We start from the raw sequence: 21,079 nt of genomic DNA, 5'->3' as shown, positions 1-21,079 counted from the left end.
GACTCCTCTTCTGGAACAGCACCCTGCACACTGACATCTTTGTAGAGGATCTTTCTCTTCCTGTCTATTGTTTGAGCTGTTTTATGGCCATTGCATGCGTGAAAAACTAATTTAACACCAGTGTATGAAGGAGATTATTTTCCAGCAAATATGGATGAGTTATCTTTCCATTACATCACTGGTTATCAACCACATTAAAGCATTTACTACATGATGAAAATGCACTAAATGACACCACTTTGTGAAACTTTTGTGAAAACTGTTGGAAATTGTAAGTTTTACACTTTAGAAGGTTTTGTGAAAGGTTAGAAGTGCCAAATGTTAAGGTCTTCTGTGCTGACAGTGCAGACATGGGTTTGTTCTCTCAGTGTGTCACATAGCTCACCTCACACCTCAGCCATCAATAACACCCATGAAACAGCAAAGACGAGGATATAACAATGTCCTCCAGAGTAAGCCTAAGCCTGCAGATTCAACGGGGGGAATACCAACATTGTGCAAAACTGCTGAAGCAGAGATTTAAACTTCTGAACTTAAGCAGCACTGTTTACATTGTGATTTCAAACATTTCACCATAACTGACTACAAAACAACTTATGTAACCTATCTTGCATCCCAGTCTAAGCAAAACATAACATGCCCCTCATAGAGTCGTTTTTTTATATTTTACATGAAAGTTATTTCAACATTTGCTGTTTACGCATTAACACACAGACACAGGTCTGTGTTCCCTCTGAAGGAAATGTGTGGGAGTAAAGTCAACAACAGAATGTAGTGAGATTAAACAGACAGGGAGGAGGCAATGTGAAAGTAATAGAATTACACAGAACAATAGAATAAACATGTTTCTTCTGATAGTGGTTTAGGCAGATTAGGTAACAAATAGCAATGTCAAAGGGGAAAGCAGAGATGCAAGGATTGCAATTTCAAGTAGGAGTTATACAAGCTTTTATTCAGATCTTACCTTGGCTTTTTGTTAGGTAGCATAAAACAAACACCACAGTACAGAATGGCAAAACATCTCTCCAACTTATAGCAGTCAAGTCATTCCTTACTGATAATGTCCATGATGTTGGATGTAACAAAACAGCTTTTTAACATTTTTTTATTTCCCACGGTATGTTTTGTTTGTCTTCTCCCTGACCAGCTTTCAACATGAAGCAAAAGAACAGCAACTTTGACCTTCTAGGTATTAAAATTGATCTTGACTGACATTTACAAGATTTGAGTTGATATTCCTCAGATGACGTATCGACCGATCTAACCATACAGCAGATGGTAAGGAATCTATTTATACATAGTAGAGTATGAAAGCTCCTTTTCAGTATTGCATAAAGTGAGTTAAAGTTGACTGTGTACCAGAAAAGAGTAGTTCATAAAGTTTCTCAAACCCCTACTCATAATTATTTGACACTATTCTCTTATGAAAAAGCCTCCATTCTTCCAGTCAAGCATGTTTGTCCTTTGCTAACTTTTGACTATGCCATGTGTCTGAACGATCTGGATCAATTTCTCCCTCTGAGCGAGCCAAACCAAAGTGCAATCAGTACTTAGCATTTAAGAAACAAGAGAGCAAGCCTGCCACTCACTTTGCCAACAATTCCCCAGACCCTTCCTTGAGGGTTTATACTGAATGTTGCACTTTGACAGGATTGTGGTTTGTGTATTAATGAGGCAGACATGACAGAAATCACTGAGTTCTGCGATATAGCACAGTACCCTGCGGAATTTACAGGAGCATGAAAGGTACATCTACAGCTGTCTGCTCATTGCTATTGATCTATTATGAATGTCAGTTTCCACTTTGGTTGTGATTCATGCCGAGTTGGAGGTTTATTGTGCACGCACCTTACATATATACAGTTTGAATGCAAAAGTGATAATATACAATATTACCCAGGAGGAGCTTTTTCAACCCAGCTAATACTGAATACAATAAACATTGGTTTCTTGATGCTGTCAGTAAACCTGCAGACCTGTACAAAACCTCCTCCTGGAAATTTGCAGCATGTTTGAAGAAGATCTGAATCTGATGTTTTATTACAGAGTAAGAAGTCAGACCAAGTCATAGATTCATGAACATAAAAACAGAATTCAGACTCATTAATGTGCCTCGAGTAATCTAAATATGTGAATGACATATCCACTTTACAAGAAATTTTATTTATGACTTTTGACTTCTGCAGAGATCCGGTCAGCTCTGCAGAAAAATAGTTATCTTACATAGTTTTTCCATTATCAGTTACAACTCCACATTCCTTGGCTGATCCATTAATTATGAGCCAATCTGATGACTCCTTTATTTGCCACTTACTTTCAGAATCCGGATCCATTCATTATTCAGAAATGTCGCATTTCGTGAAAAACCATACCAAATTAGAGTATGGGAGAAAAGGGTATTCATAATTTAAAGCTTATTCTGTAATGAAACAATTGTTTACAGTGGCAACATTATCACCTACTTCAGTAGGGAACTTTGGAGAAAAAAAAATCTATTTCTCTCTCCTGTAACACCTAACTCCAAACGAGTCTGAGGTTGGTTGTGACAAACTTTATTAATCTAAGAAATGTTATTTAAAGCACTATTTTGTTAACTCAGTCTAGCTGTAACGAAAACATTTGGCAGAAAAACTGTCAGTATAGATCCGCCATTACAGAAATAAACACTCACAGACACATATGAGAGTGAACACGATTTCCTCTACGTTCTACTGAGAGCTGCTTCATTAGCATTGTGACAGCTTTGGGAAAATAAATCCAAAGCTTTTATGCAAAACTTAAAGGCGCACACATTTTACACATCAAGATCAGTTTACTCGTCATGGGGAGCACTTCCTCTTTCACTAATTCACTGCTACCCTCTTATAATAGACACTCAGCAGTTTACTCTATAGTGAGCCGTAAATTGAGATTTAAGACACTCATGAATCACATCTCTTATGAGTCCCCCAACTTTATGGAAATACAATACTAAATTGCTGGAGTACCCCTTTCTCTATGCAAGACGTCTGCAACTAAAACATTTACCAACAAAACAGATAAGCCATTGCAACAATTGACATAATAATTCTCTCAGTTAAGCTCTTGCAAATATGTTTGCTTAAAAATGTGTTTGATGTGCACAAAGCTGCAAAGCTTTAGCTAATACTGTGGTATGGGAGGAGAGTGTCACCGTCAGCCCGATTCTGGTGCCACATTTTCTATCTGCTCTCTGCCTTTGCCATGCAGTAACTCTCCTGCCATCTCAGATCTGCCCTGCAGTAACCCCTGTGTTCCCGCCATTCACATCACCTGTCCTTCCCCGCCTGTTACCACTTCCTTATTAAGCCTTGCAGTATATATACCGGCCCATTCCCATTCACTCCCCATCAGATCGTCTGATGTGCTTGCTACTTAGTGGTCTAGCCTTTTTCGCTGCCTGTTTGGACCCCTGCTTGCCTTTTGGACTTCTGCCCCTTTGCCTGCTCCCTAGCTGGATAAGTTTGCCTTGTCGTCCATGTCTGGACAGTTTGCTTCCTTGCGTTTGTTCCAGTAAGTTTGTTTCATGCTGCCTCTTCTACATGAACACATTTGTCATTTGTCATGCAACTTCCAGCTAGTAAAGACTGAACTGAGTTTTGCATGGTTAACTGGCCAGTGGGTTCTCTCACCAGTTCTGGACTCTGGATTGATGGGATGCTTGAATAGCAGGAGTTTTATTTGAAAGCTGATATCTGATAAATGTCGCTATCAGTGTAGATGAGATTCTGACATTTATTATCTGAATCATAATTCCTTTTTTATTGAATAACATTTCTTTGTACAATTTAGCGAGTGTTACTTGCATAGCCTATTGAAAAATTTATATAGGATAGAAGGTGAGTCATGTAATGTTTCTCTGATATGAGGCCAATGTGGAGAAGAACTGGTCTGTCCACCACCATTAAGTATTTTGTCAGCATCTACAATATCTAATTACCATGTTAACGATCCCTGTTTCCTCACAGTGTGAACTAATGTAACCACAGGTTCATGAAATCTCTATTTAAATACCCCTTTGAAAACACTGAGTGTGATGGAGTGTTATGTGCAGCATCTTGAAGGGTATTGCAATGTTAAGTGATATTAGATGCCCGCTGACTGTTGATGCATTAGATCCAAGTTGATTTGACTGCCATAATGGCACTGCTCATGCAGAAGCAGTGAGCTGCCCTTGACTTGAAAACAATATGGATGTTTTGAGGGATGACACACTTGCCTTTCATTGAGCACTATAATCATTCACATACTGAAAGGAAACCATCTCTTTTATTGCCAAGGCAAACAAATGTGTAACTGACAGGCAGCTCTTTGTTTCTATATAAAATGTTAGTCTTCTGCATTGCTAAACAAGAACTGTGTTTTGTGCATAATTTACCTCAATAGGACATTATCTCACAGCACGTGGTTTCTTGTAAGGTTTCAATGTGAGAGAACGTGCTCAGAAGCAACAATGGTTGTCTGTGTAATTGCTGCTACGGTGGTGTTATAATGGAGTGCTCAGTATGCCTTGAAACTACAATACCTAGCAGGAAAACAGACTCTCAGGAAATATAAGGCCATTTTAGCAATTCACTGTCAATTCCTACTAATAAAGTATATGTGATATTTTGCTGGTGTGGGTAGGCATATTTGGAAACACAGACCAAACTGAAATTATTGACATTAATTCTTAAACTGTCAAAATGAGATCATATACTCTCAGCTCAAATCATATCACCGAATGGATCAGATAATTGGAGCCACGTCTCAAGTGTGTGTGATGAAACCAGGATCTTTCAGCAGGGCAACTTTCTCCACTTGTTACAGAAGTGGCTGCTGCATCACTTCTAGGTCTGATGGGATTATTTGTTACCACACATCCCACATCACTCAAACGTTTTCTATCAGCCGAAGCAGGCAAGATGTCTGGGAGCAACAACCTTATTGATCTGCAATGTCTTTTTCTTGTTATTCAGCAGGAATCATTTTCATGAGTAATGAGGTCAGGATGGTTAAAAGCCTGCATGGAAACATTCAGGGATTCAATTTTCAGCCTTCTAAATAATTGTCAACTAGTAACTGGTATATTCTAGCAATCCATTATTAGTTCAAATTCAGTGGCAGAAAACATGTCAACTGACAATTTAAAATCAAATCACAATTTCAAAGCTAAAGCAATAATCTTGAATTACATTATAAAACTACAACTCTCAATACCTGAATGCTTTTCCAACTTGCCGTTACACCCAAATATAGGCGCATATATATATATATATATATATATATATATCCTTTTATATTTTGAAATTTTTCTTGATCCTTACATTCCTCCAGGACTCAAAATCAAGTAATTATACCTAATTGGCGTTTAATCATTACCAAAACCAAGTTAACGGGTTAACCAAATTCATGAACATATGTTGAAGTGCATTCCTATGGCACTTGTTTTAGAAACATTTTAAAGTATATAATGACACATAACATGCTAACTAACAAGACTAAGAGTCTACAGCCATGCTAGCGGCTCTGTGATGCTGTACTTGGCTAAATGCCAATGTCAACATGCTCACAATGACAATATTAACATGCTGATGTTTAGCAGGTATGTTTACCAAGTTTAACATCTTAATTTTGTGTTTAGCACGCTAACATTTGCTAATTAGCTCAAAACACGAAGCACAGCTGAGGCTGATGGGAATGTCATTAGTTTTGCAGGTATTTGACAAGAAGATGGTCGTAGATGAAAAGTCAGGGGATGCCCAAAGTCATTTGAATTTATTCTCTAGGGACACTGAATATCTGTAGCAGATTTCAATGCAATCCATCCAGTTAAGATATTTCGCTCAAAACAAAAAATGTCAACCTGAAGGTAGTGCTACAGGAAAAGTCATGGGATCACCAAAGTCATTAGGATTCATCATCTGAGGACCACGGAAGAGTGGCAATCCGTCCAATAGTTAAGATATTTCAGTCTGGACCAAAGTGGTGGACTGACTGACTGACATAACAACATTACCATTGCTACCATGGCTAAAAAACACTACTGTAAAAAGTTAGTTTCTAAAGCACACAATGACAGTTACCATGTCAACTAAAAAGTAGTAATATCAATAGGAACAAATTTCTTGGGAAAGAAAATTTCCACAGCACTCAGGAGTTGCCCCTTGACAGCAGCCTGATTTAAATCCTACTGATATGAAAAGCAACAGGCAGTCTTAAGCACACACACGTTTATTGGAAACTCCCTACACAAGAGTGCAACACAACTGATGCAGAAAAGCACAACACACTTAGAACAGAGTTACATTCACACACACACATTCAACTGCCTCAGTAGCACTGTGCAATCTGACAGCAGGTCCGTTGAAGCATAAATTCATTGAACTGAACTCGGTATATAGTTTATTCAAACGTCTGCTGCCGCATAATGTCAGATTGTTCAAACCTTGATTTGTGACCAATGATGTGTTGATTCCATGTTCCCATTACAGCAACAAATGTAAGCTGCAACGATCACACTTTGACAAGGTACATTAGGCTGCTTGTTTTCTTCAGGGATAAATTTCACACAGGTGCAGTCCTTTATTGTACATAAAGTATATAAACAGCAAAACACAGCTCAAAGAGTTGTCAAGGCCAGACATGCTTATTCATAGAAAACAGTCTTTCACAAATGGAACTGGCATGCCATGAACAAAGATTCTTAAATCTTACACTCTTTTTTTCTTCAGACATCTATTCACTATACTTGATAATAATTTCATTATTCTTTAATTTTTTTTCTATACTTTTATCCCATCAGTCCTTGGGAAGATAAAATGATTCAAGCGAGTATCAAGCACTGGCTGCCCTGTGCAACTGATTTGAAAAAAAGAAATATGTATTATAATAATTTTTTTTCTTTCTCAGTAGAAAATTATTGAACTTTAATTTCAAAATGACACATCCACTGTGAAAAGTGACACCTACTGCTACAAAACTATCTATAGCACCAAATTAAAACAAATCATGGAATGAGTTGAAGGAAAGTGGGAAACTTAAGTCCTTTGCAGATTTAGCGAAAATACTCTTACAGACATGACTTCTGAACAACATTTTTTTTCCAATATACACTGTACCATCTAATAGGAGAAAACTAAATGACAATGTACAAACATCAGGCTGACAAGCAGGTCTATAGAACATAATGAATCTGTGTCACAATCATGTTATCCCCAAAACTGCCTCAAGATGTCAAAATCTCACTGTCACAGATCTCCAGGCCTGCGCTGAAAAACTCTGTGGAAGCAGCAAGAAGGTTACAAGTTTCTCTCCAGTTAACTCTCAGAGTCTCGTCAAGTCCCATCACAGAATCTGATGTGCAGAGTCAAGCACCTTTTGCCCTCTGGTGAAAAGTTTGTTATTTGTAAAGTTTCATTTTGTTCATTTTGTATTGCATCAGTGTGGGATAGGCCTTGTCAAAACCTGCACGCACACACACAGTTTTAAGAAGCTGCCAATGGGTTGCATTAGTGATAGAGGCTTATTTGTGGCTTATTTGAGTAAATGATGTTTAAAATAATTTTAAAGAGAGAGATGTTTTCCTTGTCTATTTCTGCGAAACAAGCCAAATTGTGTCCATAATTAAGCGAACAGCAGTTGAAGGTGCGGCTGTTTTAACTGTTGCTTTCTTCAAAAGAATGTGTGGTCTTTTGACAGTGGAGACAGGCAAATGTACAAATAGGCTTGACTAACATACTGACATAAATTACTAAATAACCTTATACATTTGGCTTGCTGCTCATTTCATATCATGCTGTTGATTTGATTTGCTATCTCCTGTTTTTCACTCTTCACTGTTTGGTGCAAATATATAATCTTTGCCTTTCTGTGTAGCTTGGTTGGGTTAGAGGCAAACCAAGATTGCACCTTCCCATTAATGTCACAGCAATGGCAAAAAAGACATAGTAACCAAGGCAACAAAATTATCCATAATTTCCAACAAAACTTGTAAGAGGCTACAAATTGCTTTGATGATGATAGGGAACCAGTAATCTGGCTATGTGTCATCTCTGTTAATAAAGCATCACAGGGTGTATACAACCCAAGCAGAAAAAAAGCTACAAATCTTTAGTGTCTTCTTCGTTTCAACGTGTTGTCCCTAAATTAAGGCTGGAAATATAAATAAATAATGGAACATTAATGGATGAATAATCGCTGTCCCGGGTTCAGGCATGTCATCTCCTGAGTGCTAGATTGTCTATTTGTGGGGCTACAGTGGGCTGAAAGCCATCTGAAATGCTTGGGCAGTCCGTGGGGCACCTCATAGAGTCCTAATGTGCTCATAAGCAGCAGTGGCTGACCTCCCTTAATGAGGATTAATGCAGGATCAGATTGGAGTTTGTGACTGTCCAGACACACTTCCACCACGCCATTCCCACCTGCCTGTTATTGATTGCACTCACTGAGCTACAATTTGGGTCCATGTCCTCGTGCAACCTCTGGGAACATGTGTTAACTGCAGGGCTTGTGAAAAATAGTTGGATGGTGACAGGGAGAGGAAGAGAAATGGGGAAGGGGTGATATGCAGGATTGCACTGGAACATTATACAAGCCCAAGAGAATGGGGAGAAATGAAATAATAAAAAATGGGTGAATGTAGGAGAGTAAGGTTGGGAAACACTGAATATTGTCCTTGACAATGAACAACCAAAAATTATTAAAAGTAGAGGAGGTATGAATCTTGAGAAGTGCCCCAAGTCCATGAGTTTTAATCCAACACATTGGTGCCCTCTGAAAGTGCATCTAAAAGTCTGAACTGAAACACACAAAATTTCATTGGCTTTCTGGCACTAGTTGCTATCAAACCCCATCATTTGTTTTTAAGTGTGAAATATAACATACAATATTCTAATAGTTCAACTGGTTTGATTTAATGATTTGATTGCTGTGACATTTCATGGGATTTTCTCAGGATCTCCCCAACTTACTGTCCCAATCCTTTAACAGCCAAACATTAAATATACTCCAGCATAAAACAACCTGCCGTCCACATTTCTCATTAAGCAAAAAAATTCCAGCAAAACTGGCGATATTTTCATCTTCCTTCACAGCCATTTGTGAGACTTGTTTCCTCAGGTTTTCAACATGTTTTTCTATCTTCCCTCTCAGCGGTGATGCCCCATATTCATAGGTTCCTCTCATACATCACATCTAAATATAGACTTTCACGGCTGCTGAGCAAGAACCAGATATAAAAAAATAAACACAAAAGAATGTAGGTGTCACCAAGACAGGGTGTAACAGTATGGAGATGGGTGAGGTGTAATACTGTCCACTGGAATGTATACAAGTGCCAGTCAGTCACTAGGAATGGGGAGGTGGGCTCAATGGCTTGGTAAGGGTGTTGGGGGGAGTCTCGGTGGTGGCCACTAGTCATACTGGCCCTTCAGTCAAGCCTTCCAGGGGAAGGGTGGTGGCATTGTCAGTGGGCTGCGGGTCGTCCTGGGGATGCGAGGGCATGTGGGCGGCAGCAGCCAGACTGGCATAAGGCAGGTGGCAATCCATGTGCAGAAAGGGTGGGTAGTGCTGGCGATAGCAGATGTACGCAAACAGCAATCCGATCACTCCTCCAACAAAGGCGTCTGCAAAGTCAAAACACACATATATTTTAAGGTATGCATCTATACTTAATTTTAGCCTATGTGGAGGAAGGAAAAATAACACCTGCTCTTAGAATGAGCACAATTAATTAGGCATTACTGTATGTGCAATAGTGTTCCAGTGAGCATTCATCATGTCTGGCTAGTTTAGAAGGTGATGAAAGTAAACTGAAAGGCAAAACGATGAATCTGCTCTACTGAGCACCGGGCTCACTTGCCTCTGGACAGGCTGTCTCTGTCACTTTGTCATCTATGCTGAACAGTTTCATATTATACCTGCCCCCCTTTAAGCCATAATACATCATATAATATCACACTGCCATGTTGAATATTAAGCCTATATTGCTGGGTATAGATCAAAATGACATGGCCAGCTGGTGGCTGGAGCAGCTGAAGTAAAAGATTCCATAATATCAAAATTATGTTTTCCATAGATCTCACCAAGCTCCCTTTATTTTCCCCTTCTGGGTGAAATGAAATATAATATAACATCGATTTCCGCCATTCAGAAGCTATACAATGCATGAGCTTGCTCTTTGAATGTTTCATCAACTACTGTCAACTGAATTTAATAGACTGTGACCTGATGCAATATATTAGTTTGGTAGCCTCATTGAGACAGTGATTGGAAGCCCAGCCTTCCCTCCTCGAGGACAGAGCGCACCTCCAAAGTGCAAAGGGATGGTGAGAATATTCGTATCCATCAAGGATGGCTCAGCAGCCAGGCTAATAGGGGCTCCCAGCTTGTGTTTACACTGAGTGCAGATTGGGGCCCCTCAAGTTTAATGGGCTGCTCCATTGTTTCTTACTTACAGTCTGCTGAGAAGAGGGAGGAGTATGTGTAGAGCTAAGAAACACTAAGATAACTAAGAAAGTGGTTGGCTTGCCTGTGACTACTGTATGTGTTGCGCCTTTGATGTAAATACATCCTGGTTGTTAAAAGACTTGTCTGTTTTGTAGCTGCCCTGCTCCCCAGGAACATATGGCTCTCTAAAACTAATTAACACCATTTGACAGAACTGTCATCATATTCTGTCCCACACCCCACCCACATATGCATTCCCTTCCCTCTGTCCCTCCAAGTCTCCCTCTAGTTTTTTCAGAACAGATATGAAAAACAGAAGATGTAATTATAATTTTCTTCCCAGGCTGCTGAATTAAATGCTACCTCACTGTCATCTGAGGCATTATGCTACAGCTGACAGAAAAGAAGCCTTACAAGACACAATTTTCAGTCTATTGGACAAATAAGCAAGCTGCCCAGCCTGGTTTACTGTACATTATGATGATTCTTAGCCTTTCCTTGATTTGGCATATATAATATGCTGATTACGTTAAAAATGTGATTACAGCAGTAGCTGATTGAAATGAGCATCACCCAGAGTTTGCCTTATAAATGATCCGTATAATAATTATACAAGTGCCTTTAGCCAGGTGTGATTGAAACAGACCGCACAGCAATCTTTCTCAGGCTGACACATGCTGATTTAACAATATGTCAGTTAAGAAGACCCAGCATTTATTTGACAGTAATTTTTTATTAATGCAGGAAAATCATATTCATGTGTCTCGAGTCTGAGCTGTTAGGTGGACCTTGCCAGTGGTGTTTGTAGTCGCAGGTCCGGGACAATGCAATCATCATAGCACTGTAGAGAGGCAGCACCATGGCACAGAGACGCCAGCTACGCCCCCGACCCTGATCCGTAAAACACTGCAGCTTCCCCGCCAGGTAGAAGGAGGTGAAGCCAAGACCAGAGAATGCAACTAGCAGGCAGAGAAGTGGGCAGACAAACAGAAAGAAGAGAAGGGGGTCAAGACTGAACATTACATATTCAGATTATAAACTCTGTGACCATGTCTCAAGGGACTGTCTTGTAAAAGTCAATTACACTGCATGATGGACAAGTGTGCAACAGGTGCCAATAGGTGCAAAATAGTAAAATCAACAATGAAATGGACAACTGTAGTGTGATAACAAACCATTTTAGACAGAAAAATGTAATGACAAAGACAGATGGGAGATTTGTACCTTGTCCACTGCCACCCACTTGCAGATAAGCTCACTGTGGGATGAAAGCTCAGTCTGTAGGCAAATACCTTCCTACTAAATCACTGGGTGCGAAGGTGCCTGAGAGCAGGCAAAGGCAAACAGACCACCACATCTACACAGCTATACTAAGCACAACCCACACACTCTAGGAGACTTATTTAGTGATGTGCATATTCTTGCAAAGTGGAGTGTGTATGTGGCATCAGTGTTGCATCCCTGTACAGAGGACAAAATTTCATTCTTAATGACAGTTTTTTCTGCAAACTCTGCCTAACTACGATAGGAGAGGAGACTATATCAGTCCCAAATTACACGACATCTCAAGAGTAGTATAGAGCTAATGCATTTATACATAGTTGACGCAAAATATTAATTTTGTCCAGCAGCTCTTCTCTGCAGAGCCTGAAGTCACAGCAAAAGCCCAAACAAATTATTTCCTGTATAAGAAACAAATTTGACTGAGCCGCGCAGTGCTGAAAGGGGTCTGTGTCTTACTTGATGGTGGTTAGTGTAAGAGAAACACTGGCACTCTAATTGTATGAATTAAAGGTTGTGTGATGGAGCCGTAAAAGGTGGTGCTGAGACAGGGTCATTAGTTTACTGCTACAGCGGGCCAAACAGCACCCATCAGTGCCCATCAGCTGCCCATTTGTCACTCAACCCACAAACTGGCCAAGAATATTAAGGACGCCAGGAGACATGTGTAGCCTGTAGAGAGAGGGGAAGGATGATGGGAAGAAAGGGCAGAGGCAGAAAGTCCAGCTGTCTCAGTGGCTGTCCTGCTGTCAGGGAGAAGAAGTTGGCTCCATTAAGAACTCAGCATTTTCCATTAGGCAATTTAGACCAGAATATTGGATGGCTGGTATAGGCTGATATTGGCTTTTTATTAAAAAATAGTTATACAGTGTCACACCTTGGAAATGATATAATGTAGTTCGCTTGGTTGCATTTGGACTTTAAAATTGACTCCTATATTGAACACTTTAGCAGGACTGAATCTAATGTAGTATTTTGATTAGATTCCACAAAGGTATGCATGGTGTACTGTATGTTTTCTCGTTGTTGCTACCCAGCTAACATGTCCATGTAAGCCCATGTGGGTTAAATGTGGGCAACATAGACTTGAAAAGTAAGCTGCAGCAAACTGTGTAGGCCCCATAAATGCAGGAATTATGCTTCTGGGAAGATACATGTAAACGTTTCTGCTTTTCTACACAGAGAATGGTGTTTTGGGTAAATGTACGGTGAGTTGTAGAGGCTCGTGGAGGAACCGAAGTGCACACCTCCAAAATCTCAGTAACTGCACCTGCACCTCAAACAAGCTGACAGTGATGAAACACTGGAACTGAACTGGACACACTGGTCCAAAATCCTAAAAGAAAAACAACAAAAGTTTAAAGCCATGCAGACACTGGACAAATTACTGTATTAGCCCAATTTTAGCCCTGAATTGGTCACCCTAGACTATATTTGGAATCGGCCATCTTGTTTAAATAAACTTGTCACCAGACCAAACCAACTGGGGGTTCTGTGCTTACGTTCAGTGTGAGCAGGTATGGCGTGGCCAGTTAATTGATCTGTACAGTGTGAGCATAAACACTGCAGGTTCTGACCATGCAGAGAGGCCCATAAACACGTATAGTGTGAGTTAACACAACGTACAAAGTAAAAATAATGCAGTGTCTGCCCAAATAATAAGAAGAGCCTACAGCCATGCTAGCAGCTCTTTAAAACTGTACCTAGGCACAGTGGTGCTTTGAGCTAAATGCAATCAGCATGCTAACATGCTCACAATGACAATGTTAAGATGCTGATTTTTAGCAGGTATAATCTTCACCTTCTTAATTCAGCATGTTAGCATGCTAACATTTGCTAATTAGCACTACAACCAAAGTGCAACTGAGGTTGATGACAATTTCATTAGTTTTGCAGATATTTGGCCATAAACCAAAGTTTTGAGCAAGATGAAAAAGTAGGGGATCATTTGGATTTATCCTCTAGGGACCTTGAATATCTGTAGCAAATTCCAAGGAAATCCATTCAATAGTTTTTAAGATTGACAAAAATGTCAACCTGATGGTACCAAAGTCAGTAGGGGTCATCCTCTGGTGACCATGAATGTCTGTACAAAGTTTCATGGCAATCCATCCAATAGTTGTTGAGACATTTGTATTCTAGATCAAAGTGGTGACCAACAGAAAATGGCCATCCATAGAGCCAAAACAGTAATCGTGGCTAAAATAGTACACCAATGTTAGTTAACATGACCTAGAACAGTCTAAATCTGACGTTAATCAACTGGAACCCCTATGGCAAGCTCATATTGCTGACTGTATGGGCCCCTTGCGTGGCCTATATAATCGCTTGTTTAGGCGCCGAGATTAAATTAGCTTAAGCTTTAAAGTGGACCAGTAGTTGATAGCCTTTTGAAACCAATGGCTAGAATAATCAAGTATATAAATTCAGCCAGTTAAATCCATCCATATGGAGAACAGGGGAAATATGAACATGCAAAAAAAAAAAACAGGTATATAAAACCCTGCACATAGACATCATCAGCACCCACAAAGTGTACCACATGGGTTTAACAGACAACAACACGTTACTTCCATACTTTCTGGCTCAGTTCATCAGTCCAGTTCTTCTGGTTGGAGGTCATGAAGAAGCCATCTGAGTTCCTCAGCCGCAGCATCCCTAAATCACCATCCATCTCACTTCTGGGCGACCTCTCCCATTTTCAATCACACAGCAGCTCACACCATTCATTTTAATAGCTCTAACCATACCTAAGACAATTACATTTCTCATTTGGATAGACAGAACTAAATTATCCATGAACCAGTGACTCAGTCTCTCACACATTTCCAAAAGACCTGGTCTCCCGTCTTAGTTTCTCTGGAGCTGATTCACAGATTAACTGCAATTTTGTAACAAAGAGATAAAAACATTTATTTATTTAATGCAAAGTGCAATGTCATCTGTATTATTTGAATATTAATACATTGCTTATTGTGGATTATTATTTCTTTCTTCTCTTGTCCTGTTTTCCAGTCCCTCTAATTTGTGTGTCTTTGGACTGGAGGAAACCACAGAAGCAGTAAAGGCTAAAGCTTGAAAAAGGTGTATGTATCTCAGCAACTGTATCTGCTGCTTCAGTTATTAGCTTCAGGTCATTTTTGGTTATTAGACATTGTTGGTTTCAGACTCTAAAACTGTGGGGCTTTTATGGCAATATAGGTGGTAATTAAGACAGAAAAACAACTGTAAATGGAAACTGTATACAATATTCTGTTGGTTTGTAGACCTGTTTTAGAATTGTAACACAGACATGAAGAGATTTGCCAATTAAATGAAGCAAAATTGCATTTGAATGTCATTGTAGCAGTAAATGTGCATGCTTTATTTCCATACTGCATACAAACATGTTTGCAATGTTTGCAGACACAGTGAGTCAACATCTTGAGGATTACAGTAATAAAAATGCTTTGGTGATGTGCATAATACATGAGTGGGGATAGCAAGTATGTGTCCCTCACACGCTTATACACACACAGAAACACACAAACACATTTCTGTACAATTTGCACAGTTAACTAAGACAATATATGTGCAGATTGAGTGAATACTCGGTGTACCCAATAACCACTGACAGATGCCCCCCAGAAGGCTGCAGGAGCCCCCAAAAGGCCAGAGGACAGAGAGGAGGCCAACAAAGGGGAAAACATCTTGGTAATGAATGCGCTTCCGTGCATTTAAAAAGCCTTGAAGAGTAATTCCCCTGAGACAAAACAAGGATGACTAATGAGAGTGATGAGTGCAGTACAATTGCTTTTTTCATCTTCAAACAAGCACAAGGTTTGTTCAGTGGTTGCAACTGAAGAAGAACCAAGTCTGAATGCACTTTTTAGAAGTATAGATGGGGGGTGATTTCTGTAAACATGGCAGAATTGAGACATACCAGTGACAAAAATTTGGAAAGATGGCAGAAAAAAGATAGATGGATGTCAATTTTACTTTTAGAACAATATCAACAGTAATTCCATGTGTATGTATATTATAAAGGCATATCAAACCTCTCACTGGGTGAGTATGAAAAAAATAACAATCCTCTATCTGACAGTGGAGGCACTGTAACTGCATTAACTGTCATACTGAGTATCATAAATGTCATAAACATAACTACCTTTGAGGGAGCAAGATACACTACGTCCTTGGAGTTTTTATTTATATTTTGGGAAAACAATGATTGTTGGGAACATATGAAGCATACAGGGTTTCAATGAACATTTTGATATTTTGTGTCCACTGTGAAAGCTGGTTACCATATCTTGTCACCACTTGTCGGTTTAATCCAATCTTCATCAAACTTGATACATTTTTCATTTGTTTTTTGATATTCCGCAATATTTTCCTACAACTGGTTGCCAGCTTCTGGGAGATGCATGCGGCGGCTAAAGGTGGTGGTAGAGCAGCATGATAAATTGAAATGGACATTCCTTAGTAATCTCTAAAGGTTTTTGCACAGTTCATTCTTATGCACAACTAACATTGCACCAGAATTCAGTTTGGGTTTTGAGTGAACTATCTCAGCTGTTGGATGGATTGCCTTGACATTTGGTACAGACATTTGTGTTCCCCTCAGGATAAATTACAATAGCGTTGGTGATCCTCTGAAGTTTAATCTAGCGCCATCATGAGGTGACAATTTTAAGTTGTCCAAGACTTTGTTGTTTATGTACAAATCCTTGCAAATCTAATGACATTCCCATCATTACTTTACTTTGAGCTTACTGTGTTAGCATTGTCACAGTGACAATGTTATCAAGTTGTTGGTAGCTTCATAAATCATTGTGCATTACTTTTTGGGACAATAGTTTCTGTCAACACCATACTCAAGAACAGAGAAATTGTACAATGCATTTTGGCATTCTAAGTACACTAAGTACAGTAATGCGTGTGGTCGTGTATGTGCGTAATCTCACATACTACTGGACCCATCAGCCAACAATATTTTTTGTGCACATTTATGACTGTATGCTCAAGGACCCCTCGTGGTTGTGGTGTTAAACAATTTTTGAAAAACCTATTTTATTGACTGCTCTGTTTTATGCCGCCATTGACTGCTGACTCGTCACTCTTTTAAACGGCCGGTAGGGTCTGCAAGTGATCGACAACTGCTTCAGTTTGGAATCTTGGTTCTGCTAGGGCAGTGATGGGCGGATGAAGCTTTATGAAGCTTTCTTTCTATTTGTGCCGAAAAAGATTTGACGCTTTGGGGGTTCAAACTCAGCTAACACAGTGACATCTGGTGGCTTGTAAAACTTATTTTCAAGACTGGGGCCGAAGCACCACCACACCTCGCTGATATTAACACTTTAAGTCTCATATGTGTGCAATAAAAGTCCAAGAAGACAGAAGAAGAAAAATTATTATGCGTTGTCCAAAAAGCCTTGATATAAAATATTTTTGCTGACATGAAATTAATGTACCTTTTTGGTGTAGTTAAGTCCGAGTGCCACTGTGGGCTCGTGTTTTTATACTTCATGGTTGATATTTATTTCATATGAGTCGCAATGTGATGTAATTGGAGAGTGATATTCATTAAATTAGCCCATTAGCCTACTTTTATTACGTTATTACTTGGTATCAGGAGGAAATGTTTTCATACTTATGATTATGTCTTTCTAATGTACATCGCCATTAATGTGCCAATCACATAGTTTAGCTGTAAAACTTTAAACACTGTCAAACTGAATGAAGCGCTTTCCAATGCACCAGTGATGTTTGAAGCTTTGGACATCATCAGTCACAGCTCTGGCACAATGTATTGTTCACAGGAGTGAAACAAGCTTCGGCGCTCCGGTATCATCCGCCCATCTCTATACTAGGGACAATGTACGCGGCGGTCATGTTAGTGTTGACGGATTCTTTTGTTGCCATTTTTACATTGAAATTTAAATTGTCTCTGCACAATTTAAGTCAGTAGAGACTAAATGGTGTGAAAAGCAAAAAAGGCGTTGTGAGAACACGCGAAAAGACTTAAAGGTCCGGTGTGTAACATTTAGGAGGAGCTATTGGCACAAATGAAAAATAATAATTCTAAGTATGTTTTCATTAGTGTCTAATCACCTGAAAATTAGAATCGTTGTGCTTTCATTACCATATCTGCAGAGGGAGCGGGTCCCCTTCATGGATGTATTATTAGAACTGGATACCAGACCCCAATGTGGCGCTTATTCATTCCAATAAGAATTGCTTGCCTAGCGCATACACCAAAAAAGTTTTCTAGCTTCTGGTTTTACTTCTCGGGTATGCGGCCCACTGAATATGCGCAGTAGTGTTTCCGAGTTCCCGCTTGACCCATAGACATTGTGATGATGTCATGGATTTTTAAATCGCTTTTCTCAGCTCGAAGAAAGTTTTACAAATATAAAACCTTCATGGGTCAAAAATGGTATCACTCTCACTCATGGCTGCAAACTGCAACTGCAGAGATCTGCACTCTACTGAGTGCACTCTTCTAGTTTAGTCTGTGCAGCACTTTAATTGTGTGTGTGAGTATGGTGGGGGTGGTAGGGGTCAGTGGTGAGGGAGGTTTGCTGGGCAACAACTGGGCAGACCTAATACAAAGATTTCTAAATGAGATGAGGTGTAAAGCATGAAGGAGTGGGTGGTAAGAAGAGAAGTACTGCAGACTGTGTGTTAAAAGAAGGAAGCCACAGTATATTAGGAGCTGTTCTGTTGAACCTGGTATGGTTTTTGACAAGTGAACCCATGGAGGACCCATTTTAAAGTAGATAAGCGTTCCTTCAAACTACAGGGTTTGGCTGTGGATTCAAAGAGTGGTGTCATGCTCTGGTCAAAGTCTCTCAAAAGTCTAATAATTTTGGTAATATGAGTCTTTTTACCTTTCTCCCCTTTATTTCAGTTAAAATATCTATCATTGAACTACCTGACCACACACAGACACAAACTGTCTAACCAATCACTGACAGTAGCGGTTCTGTTTTCTATCTCCCAGCCATCTCCCTTCTCTCTCATTTCTGTTTTGACCTCTGACCCCTGCAGGGACCAGTGTGACACCTCTGTGCCTCTCATCAGAAACAATGCATACTAACCAACCACTTAAGCACTGAGTCTGTTTCTTCTATTAGCAAACGAAAGCCCAACAGGAACTCATTATTAGTGCAGTATAATTGCTGCTGCACTCCTACACACACTGTTCCTCAACCTCTTTGGACACTCCAGACAGACAAAGTGAAGTGTGCCTGAGCGAGTTATAGTAAATATATTGAGAACACACTTAGCAGAAGTGCAATTCCCTCTTCCATTCCAAGCTATGGTTAATTTAATATAGATAGTTATGTGTAAGTGAAAGAAGCAATGCAGAGATTAAAAGATGTGATTAGGTCTGTCTCACAGCATTCATTATTTGTTTTAAAGTGTGTAGTAATTGATCATATCTAATGGCCTAATATGCACAAGGGGAGATGGTGAGATGAATATGAATAAGAAGGAGACAATTGACAACTAATGCTTTAGGGCCTGCTTGCTTTACAGCTGTGTATATTGGTGCAGTGGCTTCAGGGGAGTTAGTATTTATCTCTTTGTTTTTCTCTTTCTGGGACCTGTCTCCTCCAATTTCTGTTACTCTCTTACTTTGCTTTGAGGTGAAGAAAATAAATCAAATCACAGAGAACCTGAGCAGCTTTAAAAACTTTGAAATGCAATAATAGTTTGTGTGCTTTAAAAAATAGTTGTCATCAAACACTGAAGCCTAGTGTATATTTATATTTTGTCCTGGCTGATTCTGATGAATTAGTTTGGGTTTTATTTTTACCATGCAGATTATCTAGCATCCTTTTGGGAGAGTTAAGAGTTTCTGAATGCAAAACAGTTTCTTTTACCTATAGTGTGTGTCTCAGGCTTCATACCAGTCAGAAGTAATGTTGCGTTACATCCAGGTAACACTTTGAGTATGGCTACATTCACTTTTGCCATCTGTCTGGCCCTATTGCCTGTTCATTGCCACATTCGTCTGGGTAAAAGCTCTGTAACTTATGCGTGGTCCAACAAATGTTGTCCTGGTGAAAAGGGACACAGACAGGAAATTGGATTTCTTCTGCCCTCTAGATGTGCTGGCATATGGGTGCTCCCTGTGTCCCCGTCGCATGGTTCTCTCAATCACTTTCTCACTCACAGTGCAGCAACATAAGGCTATTAGAGCTGTCGCACAGATGAATGTAATCCATACACAGCGCTGCAGTGAATCACAGAGCAATGTCCCTCTCTACCATTTCTAATGGGACTCAGCACTTCAAAGCATTTCTTTCTTAAAGCAGGTGTCTAAGAAGCTGTAAATATGCAACTTCAATATTAAATGGATTATGCAAAAACATCAATTTGAAATCAGACTGGACCATGAAATTACAGCCGTCTTTAACACACACACAAAAAAAATGTCACCATCTACGCCATCTTAACCATTATGGTATCCTGCACACAACTTGTAACACACAAAGACCACTTAATACCATGTTTAATTTGAAGCATTTTATAGAGTAGTTCAAGGCAGTCATACTCACAGCAGGATGGCAATTAAACACATTCACAAACCATTTCACAAGCATTGTGTTTCTTGCACACACATACGCCCTCCACCTCTCAAGAATACTCCTTCCTGAACTCACATGTAACATTTTCACTTTAATTCTTCTAAGCCATGCAGTCACACGTATTTGTTATACTCAAATAGCGGCAAGGCAATTAAGTGACATTTTCAAAGATGTATGTTCTTAAATACAAACTTTACATGCCTAATACACCATATAATGCTGAGGTTTTATTCAACATCTGTGTGGCACACAGCAAACACTCCATGCATACCACTTATAATTCATCAGCTGGACAACAGAAAAACATGTGAATTATTTAACACGCTGCTTTAGAGAAAACAGCATGGAAAGCAATATGGTCGAAAACACATCCAGTGTCCCACGTTGGTCTGCACAGCTGAACAGAGCAGGAAGTCAGATGAAGCCAAAACAGTAGGTATGCATTCAACACTCATTTGTACATCGAGTGAAGACTGAATATGCTTTATTCAATCAACCAAACCCATGAGCATCTCCAAAAGCTGCCTCGAGATGTGTAAATTGAATGATAACTCATTGCTACATGTTGTAATTACCTTTGAAGAGAGGCAGCAATAGGATCATCACTTTGAAATGTGAAGTAAAAACCTTGTACACACCCAGTCAGCATACATGGAGATTTTCTACTTGGTGAAATGTTGCTCAGTGCATCAAGATCAAACTGAGTGAATAGCTTCAGTTATATGCAGTTTTAATGAATCGTTGTGTGAGTCCTGTTATCATTTGGCAAGTGC

At 39.6% G+C, this 21,079-nt stretch overlaps 1 protein-coding gene across 2 annotated transcripts in view; it reads right to left on the bottom strand.

Moving 5' to 3' along the window:
- Window positions 1-6,215: 6,215 nt before the first annotated feature.
- Window positions 6,216-21,079, bottom strand: part of plpp4 (phospholipid phosphatase 4) — a 49,236-nt gene continuing 34,372 nt past the window's right edge. For both annotated transcript variants that reach the window (XM_044215034.1, XM_044215033.1), the window contains 2 exons: window positions 11,235-11,405; window positions 6,216-9,623 (listed from right to left, as the gene is read on the bottom strand). In XM_044215034.1, the coding sequence (XP_044070969.1) occupies window positions 9,415-9,623; window positions 11,235-11,405 (380 nt within the window). In that variant the 3' untranslated portion in view covers window positions 6,216-9,414. The remainder of the gene's footprint in view (window positions 9,624-11,234; window positions 11,406-21,079) is intronic.

This window comes from Siniperca chuatsi, linkage group LG11 (assembly GCF_020085105.1).
Source record: "Siniperca chuatsi isolate FFG_IHB_CAS linkage group LG11, ASM2008510v1, whole genome shotgun sequence".
Taxonomy (NCBI): Eukaryota; Metazoa; Chordata; class Actinopteri; order Centrarchiformes; family Sinipercidae; genus Siniperca; species Siniperca chuatsi.
The sequence above is the reverse complement of the archived record's forward strand: the minus strand, read 5'-3'. Positions and strand labels throughout refer to the sequence as shown.